The sequence below is a fragment of the Saccopteryx leptura genome, chromosome 3 (assembly GCF_036850995.1).
Source record: "Saccopteryx leptura isolate mSacLep1 chromosome 3, mSacLep1_pri_phased_curated, whole genome shotgun sequence".
NCBI lineage: Eukaryota > Metazoa > Chordata > Mammalia > Chiroptera > Emballonuridae > Saccopteryx > Saccopteryx leptura.
Window position 1 is genome coordinate 28,142,482 of NC_089505.1, and position 13,145 is coordinate 28,155,626.

A 13,145-nucleotide genomic window follows, 5' to 3' on the forward strand; every position below is an offset into this window, starting at 1 on the left:
CCTTTTCCTCTCTAAAATCAGTTTAAAACAATTAAAAAGCAATACAAGGTCAACTCAAATTTAACTCTTTGAAACTTGATCATTCTGTGGTGATGAGATTCAGAAGATCTTGGGTCTAATATGGTTCTCTTTTATAACATTTTTGGCTTTGTATTATACATATCTAATTTCTGTGGTCCTTTATCATTTGTGAAGTAATTAATTTTTAGAACTTGTAATAAGATTTGCCTGGCTTGTGGTGATTCAGTGGATAGAGCTTCAGCCTGGAACTCTGAGGTTGCCAGTTAGAAACCCTGGGCTTATCCAGTCAAGGCACATACAACAAGCAGTCAATGAGCAATTAATGTGAAGCAATTATGAGTTAATTCTTCTCGTTCCTCATGCCTCTCTCGCCTTTTTCTGTAAAATCAACAAATAAAATCTTAAAAATATAAATAAAGTAATAAGATTAAATTGTGGCTGTTACAACTTGAGGATTAAGAGTTAGTGTGCTGCTTTGCCTGTGGTGGCACAGTGGGTATATCACCGACCTGAAATGCTGAGGTCACTGATTTGAAACCCTGGGTGGGCTTGCCGGGACAAGGCTCATACAACAAGCTCCAGCTAAAGTGAAGCAACTACCTCTCATCCCCACACCCTCCCCTCTCTGTTAAAGCAATAAATAAAATCTTAAAAAATAAACTTAGTATGCTTAGCATCAAAATGTCACTTAGCTGCCAGGGTAACCTCTAAAATCCACAGTTGTAATCTAGCTACTTTTTTTTAAACCCAGTTTCAGATGATTATCAGTTTAAAAGTAATGGTTTGTTTAATATCTAGCTTTGCCATAGCTTTTCTGTTTTCTACTCTTAGCTGCTTCGCATGGTAATTACTGCCACCAAGATTCCTGGGAAATGTATTCTGTTGGCGATGTGGGTATAAGGAAGGGGTGGTGTAAAGGCATGTTACTCAATTTCTCTGCCTCAGGGTTTTTTTTTGTCCCCCCCCCCCCTGTATTTTTCTGAAGCCGGAAACGGGGAGAGACAGTTAAGACTCCCGCATGCGCCCAACCGGGATCCACCCACCAGGGGGTGACGTCGCTCTGTTGTGACCAGAGCCACTCCAGCGCTTGGGGCAGAGGCCGAGGGGCCATCCCCAGCGCCCGGGCCATCTTTGCTCCAGTGGAGCCTGCTGGAGGGGAAGAGAGAGACAGAGAGGAAGGATAGGGGGAGGGGTGGAGAAGCAGATGGGCGCTTCTCCTGTGTGCCCTGGCCGGGAGTCGAACCCGGGACTTCTGCACGCCAGGCCGACGCTTTACCACTGAACCAACCAGCCAGGGCCTGCCTCAGGGTTTTATGTCTAAAGTGGATTAGTAACAGTATTTCACAGGGTTGTTGAGAGGATTAGAGGAGAAAATCCAGGGACAGTACTCAGAACAGTGCCTTCCCGTAGTATACACTGTAACACAGTATTACCACCTCAGTTTATTAAGTCTTGTCACACACTGGGCTGGGCACTTTTTGCAGACCGTGCTTCTCCTCAGGCTCGCGCTCTCTCGCTCTCTCTCGCTCTCTCTCTTGCTCTCTTTTTACAGAGACAAGAGAGGGATAGACAGGGACAGACAGACAGGAATGGAGAGATGAGAAGCATCAATCATTAGTGTTTTTTTTTCATTGCGCATTGCAACACCTTAGTTGTTCATTGATTACTTTCTCATATGTACCTTGACCACAAACCTTCAGCAGACCCAGTAACCCCTTGCTCGAGCCAGCGACCTTGGGTCCAAGCTGGTGAGCTTTTTGCTCAAACCAGATGAGGCCACGCTCAAGCTAGCGACCTCGAGGTCTCAAACCTGTGTCCTTGGCATCCCAGTCCGACTGTCTATCCACTGTGCCACCTCCTGGTCAGGCTTGCTCTCTTTTTTAAAATGAGGAAGTAGAAGTCACACAGTTTCTATTACGATATATTCCCATGCCTCTGACTCAAAAACCTATTTACTTCTTCCCACAAACAAAAATATCCTACAAACTCTGGAGTTGGGTGTGCTGATATGAAAATGGGCCTGAAATGATGTGATTGGGCATTATTTCGAGTGGCAGATTATTTTTAAATAGTTCATTTCCAGTTTCCAGTTAAATTTTGTGACAAATTTATACTTTTGGGAGTTGCTAACTTGGTTTTTATGGAGTTATGCACATCTCTAGCTATTGATGTTTCATTGGTTTGGTAAAGATAGATTATTAGAAATTGGTAAGTGCTCTTTCATATATAGGGTGATCTCTATTACATAAATATGGACAAGGCACATTCTGTTTTTGAAGAAGGTGCTCATATCACATAATATTTGAAAAACATTTTAGTGGCATTTGGACAGTTAGTTCATCAGTACCAGTACTCCATTGAGATCAGTACTAGTACTCTAGGTTATGCAGCATTACTTGCGTTTATGCCTGTTGTCTCATACAGGGGCATCATTTGCCTTATTTCCCATTTGTATAGGTGGGCAGAGTTAATTAAATTACATTACAGGAAAACTTTGGCTTTTGTTTTGTGTTTTGGGGTGTAATACTCATCTACCGTCCACAAAGTCAAGTACTTTTCAGTTTTGCAGATTGTTTTGATTAATGGATAATTGGTAATTTTGTGAACATCTCTGTTTGGACACAATTAATGAAAAATTAAGGTTGGAATGTAATAGCTGCAGTATTTCAGATTGGTGAAGAAGAAATAAGTTGAGGCTTTTTTCTAGGACCATACCATCATGATTTGGGATGTGAGATTACCTTACCCAGAACACTGATGTAATTTTCATTGATTTAGATTTAAATTTTAATGGAATTTAAAAATGTGTCTATATGTAAGGTATGATTGATAGTACCTGTTTTATTTAGTTAATGTATTGTTAATATTGTAATGATGTATTTATGACTTGGTCTCATCTTTAAAGTTAATTCTTTTGGGGAAAATCATGGTTACTTTTATCTCAGTTACATGCAGTATAATTAGTAACAAGTGGACTGACTTTGAAATAACGGGAAGGGAAAAAGTAAAAAAAACCCCGGCAATTTAGCAGTTGAGCATCTGCAAAATATTGTTTGGGCAACTTTTAATATGTGGGTTAATAAGCTGTAAAATTTAATTCGCTTTGACAATAAGATATATTTTTGCTAGAAGTTGAGTTTTATTGGTTTTGTTTTATTGTGTTTTAGAACATTACTAGTCTTTTACACCCAGTCTTCAGAAAATTTATACTATATGACTTATGATTTGGGGGATATAATCATTTTCCTTACAAAAGACATTTCAGTAATGATTGTTTTTAACCTTTCTGTAGCATGATGACAGAGATGATGGTGTGGATTATTGGGCCAAAAGAGGAAGAGGTCGTGGTACTTTTCAGCGTGGCAGAGGGCGCTTTAACTTCAAAAAATCAGGTAGCAGTCCAAAATGGACTCATGACAAATACCAAGGGGACGGGATTGTTGAAGATGAAGACGAGACCATGGACAATAATGAAGAAAAGAAGGACAGACGCAAAGAAGAAAAGGTAGGAAATTTCAAGTTGTTAAATGATTCTAACAGATTTCCTTGGGTTTGGTGGGCCAATTAAATAAATTTAGGAACAATGATTATTATGGATCATTTTCATTTTCTGCATCTTGTTAATATTTATTTTTTTCTCTCTTTAGGAATAGTAAATCTGAACTGAGCTTGCAACAGAGAGCAGAACTTGCACCCACCATTTTTTTTACCTGATTTTTGTTTTCAAATAAGAATGTAAGCATTTTACTTAAATTTTACTGTTTGCAAGTAGTCTGTAGAAATTTTGTTTTAAGTCTTCAAATATCTTGAAAAATAGTAGACTGTATGTTGAAAATTGTACTGAAATAAAGTAGAAAATTGTTATGTATCCTATTTGTAACTATCAACTTTTAAAAAGAATACTTTTACTGTTTTTGTTACATGCATTGTAATTCTGCTTTGTCTATAAGATATGGTCAAGTACAACTCTGTGAAGTTCTGATTCTCTTCCCTCCCTGTTTGTTAATGTTTATTCTGAAGTAAACGTTAGCTCTACATAACATTTCTGAACAGAAGTTTATAGAGAGAGACCGCACTAATTATTTTAACAGTATACATTTAACATTTTCCATAATTTAAACACACTACATTGTAGAGTGACTAATTTTTAAAGTGTACCACAGAAAAAGTTGTTACTGTGGAAAACTAAGCTATAGACTAGCTTAAACTTCAGCAAATGTTTAAGAAGAAAAAAAAGCTTTGCCAAGAGCTAAGAATTACAAGCTAGTAAAAGGTTCCAAGGTATGATTTTTTTTTTTTTTTAAGTGAAAGCAAGCAGTGGCCTATGGAAGCCACTCTTAGTAGTCTTTACTGTTTCGATTCAAAATTCAGTATTCTATTTTTATTTGAAAGTTTTTGAGTCATGGTCTTTCTTAGATAGCAGGTATTCTTTGAGAGAAGAAACTGGTTTGTAATAATTTGCAAATAAAAACCCCATTCTTACCAAACATCTTATTTTTAAAAACAAAACACAGTGTAATCCTATTGTGTTGGTATAGAAAAGGATTATCCTGCAGAGTAACTTGATACATTAAAAGGATGTGTACCTGATTTTATATCTTACATATTTATTTTAATTGGATAGCTGAAAGTACTAGTTTGTAATCTAACTGTAAGAAAAAATAGGCAAACAACATACTGTTCATTAGTAGTATTTTAAGTAACTTGTTTTTGAAATGTCAGCAATAAAAAGTTTTGACAGGAAGTTTGTTGCAGCATTGACCTAAGTTGGTTTTTACTTTTTTCCCCTATTTCAGTTATAGTTTGTAAAATGGCCTTTTTTTTCTTCTCTAAGGTTCTATTTTTAAGTAGATATTATTTAAAATGTGAATTACCTTTATGCTATGCTGATTGCTCTTAAAGAAATGAAAACCTGAAATAGTAAATTTCATTGTTATGTATGTCTGCTTTTTGAGCATATATAAAGTGGTCAAATTTCATTACTTCAGCAATTGAATTAGTTGTATATGTTTGCATTAAAAGGAGATAATGCTTATTCTGCTAGGATAAACTTAAAAGATCTGAAGTATATGGCCCTTTCATTCTCATTTGATGATTTGCAATCCTTGTAGTACATCAGTTGCAGTCAAGGGAATTTGAAATTGCGAAGAACTGTTGGAGGGGGTTTGGAAAAGAACCCCATATCTCAATTTGCGATGTTTTTGGCCCTAAGATCTTAGGTATTGCATGATTTCTCCTGTTAATTTTGTCTTCCTGAAATTGTGACAGCAGAGGAAATACTGTCAAAGCAAGTATGTGTGTTGGATTGATCAGGACATAACTAATATTCTTCCAGTTAGAGTAATTACATGCTAAAGCAACATGGATTTGATCCAACACAGGAGAATTTTCACGACTTTTATTTTATACAAATACATTTTGCTTTTATTTAGCAGGTTTTTTTGTTAAACCAGTACATCTCTAGGCATGACTATTAATGTGCAATTTTTCTTTTCCACTTAAGACAATAGGAAAAAGAAAATTTGCTGAGAAATTATTTAATAGGGAATGGGAATAAAGCTACCTACGTCCTATCAGCAGGTTATATTTTAAGTGCAAGTGCATTGCTTTGACAAAAATATATATAGGATTAGGTTACTTTATTCTCTTAAACAAAATTGAGGAAAGAGCATGCTACCAGAATATAGTAGGAAGGATAATTGTGGATGCTATCTTTTTCAGAGCCAAGCATATAAAAAGCAGTCTGTGTATTTTTTTAAACCACAATTTAATTGCACACTTCATGACATATTATTAAAGTTGAGTGGTTTCTCTTGGTAAGGATATTCATTTACAAGTGCCAGAAAATAACTTGATACCTGCATCAGATTTCCTTTGGCCTAGGAACATAAAATTGAACCAAAGGGTATTTCCAGAACAGGTAGCTGTATAAGAAGACCATGACTCAGTCTTTAAGTGTGTATACCTGCAACACCTTAGAATTTTAATACAACAAAATGTCTTTCCAATTACAGCCTACTTTAAGGAATTACTATCGTTCCCCTTTTGTCACAGTTAAAATCAAGGGTTGGGAATTAATAATTTGAAGGAAAAAAATTACCCAATAAGAATGAATGAATGTAGATGGCTCAACGACTCTTACTCAGTGTGATGTATAATGCAACAGGGACCCTTGTAAATTGTCATATGCCAATAAAAATGTCATAAGTGGTAATAGCTGTTTGTTTACCTGATTTTGAGATCATATTTGTGTTTGTTTTATACAGTTGATTTCTGTGGACAATTTCTAGATTTTAGAATACCAATTCATCTTTTGATGTCATCTTGCTGCTTAAACCTTAGTTAAGATGAACTAAAGGAATTCCCTATGAGTTGCTTTTTGTCTTTCCTTATTCACTTATCTATCTTAAAATCTTATACCCTAGCAAAAAATTACAAAATCTTGTTCTGGCTGAATGCATCACATTCTTTTTGGCTGGCAACTCATTTTGCTTAAACGTGTCCTCTGCCAGAGTAAATGTTTATAGCACTTAGCGTTGTGTATAGTATACATAGTATAGAAATGTAAAAAATGTCCCTTTAGTATATATATGAAAGCTGATATCTGTATATGTAGAGAGATTGAATCAGTATACGTCCACTTACTTTATTGCTGCTGCTGAAACCTAATTCAATTTAAACATTGAAAATGCTGAACAGAAGAGGATTCAGATTCTAATGAAGAAAGAGTAGATTGTTAATGTTTTTATACATCGCTCAAGCCACCTTTTGTGTGGTGTTTTGGAGTACCATGTTTTTAAGAGAAAATTAATATAAAGAAGGGAACTAGGAGCTGGAGAGAGAATAATGTGAATAAGGCATGTTTACTGTAGATAAATAAGATCGGTCCATGTTAGTAGTCTTAAGTACTTGAAAGACTTTTCTTTAGAAGAGGAAATAGAGATAAATTCAGGTCATAGAACCGGGGAAGAACATTTATTTGATCACACTTTGTCTAACCATATCATTTTAACATGGTCCATGTTTAGAGGACAGAACCAGAGCCATTAAGATAGTGATCATAGGTATATAGACCTATAACTCAGAGAGTTAGTATTTAACCAGGTATTAAAGAGTAAATAGCTTATAACTAAGAAGTTTTCTGCTTATAGTAGAAGTACGGAGAATATGGATATCTCCCTGTCAGGAATGTTGTGCTACTTGAAGCTTAACAGATTTTGCTAATTCCCTGCATTACATATGCAATATTAACTCTTTGAGTAGTATGAACGTTCATGTACGTCCTCGTGCCTCCTGAATATCCCGAGTATGATCGATGTATTTTAAAAATGTGTAAGGCAACATTAAAAAGCAAATGTATGTTGTTTCCATAAATTGGTTATCAATCAAACATGATTTTAAGTTAATAAACTTGTAACTGGGACTAAATTCATTAAAAAAAAGTCACGGGTCAGCGAGCATGACAAAAACTCACTACTCAAAGGATTAAAAGCTACTGTTTAAGGTGCTTGCCTTATTAAAGTGGATGTTACCAGCTGAGGTTATCAGTGATGATACTGAAACCTAATTTCATATCACAACTTTAAAAAATGTAGCAGTAATGCAGCTTTACTGCTATTTTATGCCATATGCCTTATGACATGGGTCAAATCTTCGGATGACAAATAACTTGCTGTTAGCTATCAGATAATAAGTTATTTGGCATTTTTCTTTAATTTATTTTTTTTTATCCAGGCAGGGTCACTTTTTTTTTTCTTTTTTTTTGAGACAGAGCAAGAGTCAGAGAGAGGGATATATAGATAGGGACAGACAGGAACCGAGAGAGATGAGAAGCATCAATCATCAGTATTTTTTTTGTTGCGACACCTTAGTTGTTCATTGATTGCTTTCTCATATGTGCCTTGACCATGGGCCTTCAGCAGATCGAGTAACCCCTTGCTCGAGCCAGCGACCTTGGGTCCAAGTTGGTGAGCTTTGCTCACACCAGATGAGCCTGCACTCAAGCTGGTGACCTCGGGGTCTCGAACCTGTGTCCTCTGCATCCCAGTCCGATGCTCTGTCCACTGCACCACTGCCTGGTCAGGCTATTTGGCATTTTTCTGAAGTAGGTTTTTTAGATTCCTGTTAAGAAAAGTACGTGTTATTTTAAAAATGGAAAGTATTGAATGGAAACACTAGTAGTACTGATGTAAGGTTTGGAATGGCTCAGAAGACTAGCAGGACAGCCTTTAATTATTTTTCCTGTGTTCTAGGTTTTAACCAACTAAGTGATTCACAGGAGTCAAGACATTCCTACTTGTGAATATGATTGTTATCAGAAAACAGATGGCTGAGTCTTATCAGTTCACAAATCTAAAAATAATGAAACCAGAAAAATCAAGCAACAGTTAACCTTTTTGCTTTTAGAGAGGTGTAGCTACAGTATAATTTTTTTTTAATTAAAAAATAGTTATAAATACCTAAGACTTTTTGGATTCAAACAGTAAGCACAACCTAGGCTTGCTTTTATGTAACTTATTTAAAGGTTCAAACAAGTTTTGCTTTTAGACTAAACATTTAAGTTAGATTTTTATAATTACATCACTAGAAATTGTTATATAGTAGGGCTCTATTCTTTCATTAATCATTTTTATTGTCAATAGACAAAGGAAATTTTCAGAACTTAATTTGAGACATTTAATATCAAGGGAAATCTTGGTCTTAGTCTCTGAAATTTTTGAATAAACAATTAGAAGTTTAATGACCCTTTAACAGCGGGGTAATCTTCAGTAACACTGTTCTGTTTATAAGTTTACTGTGCTACTACTACCCTGGCTTCAAGCATGGCCAGGACAAGGGAAAAACCTCTAGGTATTTTTCTTTCTAAAATTTAAAATTATATTGACAGGCGTGTATATCCCAATCTAGAGTCACTCATGAAACTCATGATTAAGGTCAGAGAGTCTATTGTATACTTGATAGCATGTTATATTGTGTTCTGCCCCATTCAGGATAATTACAGTACTTTGAGTTTATCTAAAATTCAGGCTTGTATCACAAGGCTAATGGCGTTCACTGGACATGACAAGATTGAATACACATCTTTTTAGTCCTTGTCCAAGCCAGCTCTCAGCCTCTGCCTAAGTCACTGAAAACATACCTGGTGTGGTATAGGCAAATAAAAAATTCTTGGTCTTGGGGGTCCAGAACATAGTATGATGATTACAATGTGTTAGTGGTTCTGGAGAATTGTACATCTCCATACCAAAACCAAACAACTGTGGATGGTATTTGCAAGTAAACTAGGTGGCAAGCTTTTCTCGTGAGCCCTCAAATGTCAGTAAATGGGTCAAAACACCAATCTGCCTGGTATTGATTTTTATGTGAGAAGGAAGAATTGGGGTAGCATCTGAACAGACGAGAAAAGGTGAATCAGCCAGCTGAAACCTGTTGGTTTTCCCTCTTACTACCCACTGTAAGAAATGGAGACGAGTAGTTTAGCCCAGTGAAATCTCAAAACAGACCTGCCAAAACAAGACTGCCCATTAGGGACCGAACTCCACACTGAGGAGAAGGTACTAGGAAGTGGAATAAATTAAACAGGAGAGAAAGAATAGACAAAGGATGGGGCCTAGATCAAATTGGTGGAGGGGAATATTTCTGAACACTACTTAGAAACAACAGAAAAGGTTGCTGTGTACAGTCGGAAGCTTTTCTGGATCCATCCTCAAAGGAAAATTTCACGGAAAAATGGTCAATAGAAAAATGGGGAGTAAAGAGGGACAAGTATATATATAAAAATTGGTGTAGGGCATATAATGCAATCAACAGTTCAAAGATTTAAAAAAAAAACAATCAAATCTTAAAAGATTATCAAGATGTATGGAAAGATCTCTGAAAAATTAATTTTAGGGGGAAGTTGTCCTCAAAACATTTATGGGAGCCGTATGTAGCATTTGACCTGGGTCCACCTTGCTATATGACTCGGGTGAATGTTGAGTTCTGTTAATAGTGCAGCTTGAAGGAGGTTCCCAGTATGTTCTGCAGGGACACTTGTTCTGGCCACTATTATGTGCTGTTTCATAACAGGTGGGAATGGGAGAAGGTTTTAAGATTATGAGGGCAAAAGAGGACAAGGAATATTGAGAATATTGATTTAATAATTCCATGTAGGGTTGCTCATCCATGTCACTTATTACTTGCATATTACCCAACACCCTTCTCATGCCCTTTCCCCCCAATTTGGTATTTTTCCAAAGTGAGAAGTGGACGGGGAGGCAGACAGACTCCGCATGTGCCCGACTGGGATCCACAAGATATGCCCAGCAGAGGGCGATGCTCAGCTCCTCTGGGGTGTTGCTCTACTGCAACCAGAGCCGCTCTAGCGCCTGAGGCGGAGACAATGGAGCCATCCTCAGTGCCTGGGCCAACTTTGGTCCAATGGAGTCTTGGCTGCTGGAGGGGAAGAGAGAGATAGAAAGTAGAGGTAAAGGGTGAGAAGCAGATGGACGCTTCTCCTGTGTGCCCTGGCTGGGAATCGAACCTGGGACTTCCACACACGGGCTGATGCTCTACCGCTGAGCAAACCAGCCAGGGCCTCATTCTCTTACTTTTATCCTAATCTTGTTTAGACTACTGGGCTTGTCACTATAATTACTATAGTTCTGCCAGTTGCTTAGTTCCAAATCATTCTTGGTGGTGATTTTCTCACAACATATCCAGTTATTTAAAAAAATTTTTCATTTACTGATTTTAGCAAGACGGAGAGAAGAACACCAATATGTTCCTGCATGTTCCCTGGTCGGAGATCAAACTGGCAATCTATGCACTTTGGGACAATGCTGCAACCAACCAAGTTATCCAGCCAGGGCAGATACCCAATTATTTTATTCAACAAATTGGTTAAATGCCTATCATACAGGGAAGGGCAAAAGTAGGTTTACATTTGTATGGAAAATAATACAATAATTGAATAATACAAGAATTGTGGCCTGACTGGTGGTGGTGCAGTGGATAGAGCATTAACTTGGGATGCTGAGGTCCCAGATTTGAAACTCTGAGGTCTCAGGCTTGATCATGGGGTCATCGATGTGATCCCATGGTCGCTGGCTTGTGGAAGTAGTCACTGGCTCAGCTAGAAGCTCCCTCAAGTGACACAAGTACAAGTTGATTCTTTTTCTCGCTGAAAGAAAAGTTTTGTATACTCAACAACTGTAAACCTACAGTTTACAAACTGTAGGTTTACAGTTTGTAAACCCTGTGTATACCAGGCACTCTTGAAGCACTGGAGGTGCAGCATGGATCAAAACCAAGTTCCTGCCTGGAGTTCACAGTCTAGATGGGGAGTGGGAGCAGTGGCTGGGGCGATGTAAATACAGGGTGGAGCAAAGGTAGGTTTACAGTTCCTATAGAAAAGAATACAAAAATAAGAGGAATAAACTTGAACGTACAACTGTAAGCCTACTTTTGCCCCACCATGCACAATATGTGGTGACAAGTGCTACAGAGAAAAATAGAGTGGAGAGATGCTGTTATTTACATGTGGTTCAGAAAAGCCTCTCTGAGGTCTCCACTAGAAGGTAAACTCCAGGAGGAGCTTTCTGCCCATTATTGCATTCTCCATGCTTAGAATGGAGCCCGACACATAGTAGACATTCAGTGTTAGTTTCATGAAGAAATGTGGGCCATAGAGAAATTAGTTTAAAAATTCTTCCATTTTTATTTAGGTCAGGAGCAGGCACAGGTGATCTTAAATTGTCATGTCACTCCAGTGCATCTGTTGCTAAAATTTGAGAAGAGGAAGCTGTTGTCTTTTATGAAGCCAGTAAGTAACCTTAGCTAAGAATTGAAAATTGTAGTATCACTCGTCCTGACTTAGTGATCCTTTTGCCATCCACGGCTAGCCCAGGTCAGTGTCTGGCCTGAATCTGGTAGCCTGGATAATCAGGAGCGTTTAGGAAACAAACACTAAGTACTGTAAAGCTGCAGATCCCTCAAGGACAGTGCTAAGCTTCTGCTGGTCCCATAAGGTAAGGTGACTCACCTTTTTACAATGAAAAGCAGGACAAAAATAAATTGAAGAGAACATCGAAAATAAAAGAAAAATTTTATTCATTATGACAATAATACACTATAATATAATAAATGCATAACATTTGTAATATTTTATATTGTAATTATGCTTTCACGCCTATTTTTTAATAATTTTAAGAAAAAAGTACTCATTTAGATAACAAATATGTCACATCACATGCAGTGGATCGACTGCATCAACTGAATACTGACATTTACTGATTAGCCTTCCAAAATTAAAAGGGAGCACATGGGCCCTGGCCGGTTGGCTCAGTGGTAGAGCGTGGGCCTGGCATGCAGGAGTCTCGGTTCGATACACGGCCAGGGCACACAGGAGAAGCGCCCATCTGCTTCTCTACCCCTCCCCCTCTCCTTCCTCTGTCTCTCTCTTCCCCTCCCGCTGCCAAGGCTCCATTGGAGCAAAGTTGGCTGGGGCGCTGAGGATGGCTCTGTGGCCTCTGCCTCAGGCACTAGGATGTCTCTGGTTGTAACAGTATCGCCCCCTGGTGGGCATGCCGGGTAGATTCCCGTCGGGCGCATGCGGGAATCTGACTGCCTCCCCCTTTTCCAACTTAAGAAAAAATACAAAAAAAAAAAAAAAAAATGAGCACATGTAGGAGGACATTTTTCGAGGGAAGATGGAACTTACAAAAGGACTGTCCTCCCTAAAGGAAGACGATTGGTCACCTTATATAAGCGTATATTCACTCATTGGATGAATAAAATGATCAAACAATAAAATGCCTATTCCCGGAGGCAAGCGCACTTGGGAGAGCGGCCCGCTTCTGGTCTGGGGATAAGGGGCGACATTTTTTCTGCGAAGATCCATCTACGGCAGGAACTGCTCAAAGGCCGATAATGGTTCTATTACTCTTAAAGTAGACACCCATATTTGAGAGCACCGGAGAATTTAAAACCCGCTTCATGCGTGTGCGTCTTTGTCCCGTCGGGCTGCCCCTCCCACTCTCTGTCTGTTGAAATCTATTGGCTGCCTGGCGTAAAGGCCGCCCCCTTAAAGGAGAAGAAAAAAAATTCAGTACAAATAGCTAACTAACCAGATGTTATCGCGCAAC

At 38.1% G+C, this 13,145-nt stretch overlaps 1 protein-coding gene across 5 annotated transcripts in view; it reads left to right on the top strand.

Moving 5' to 3' along the window:
* Window positions 1-6,235, top strand: part of BCLAF1 (BCL2 associated transcription factor 1) — a 30,716-nt gene extending 24,481 nt beyond the window's left edge. For all 5 annotated transcript variants that reach the window (XM_066373163.1, XM_066373162.1, XM_066373161.1 and 2 more), the window contains 2 exons: window positions 3,314-3,526; window positions 3,669-6,235. In XM_066373163.1, the coding sequence (XP_066229260.1) occupies window positions 3,314-3,526; window positions 3,669-3,674 (219 nt within the window). In that variant the 3' untranslated portion in view covers window positions 3,675-6,235. The remainder of the gene's footprint in view (window positions 1-3,313; window positions 3,527-3,668) is intronic.
* The last annotated feature ends 6,910 nt before the right edge of the window (window positions 6,236-13,145 follow it).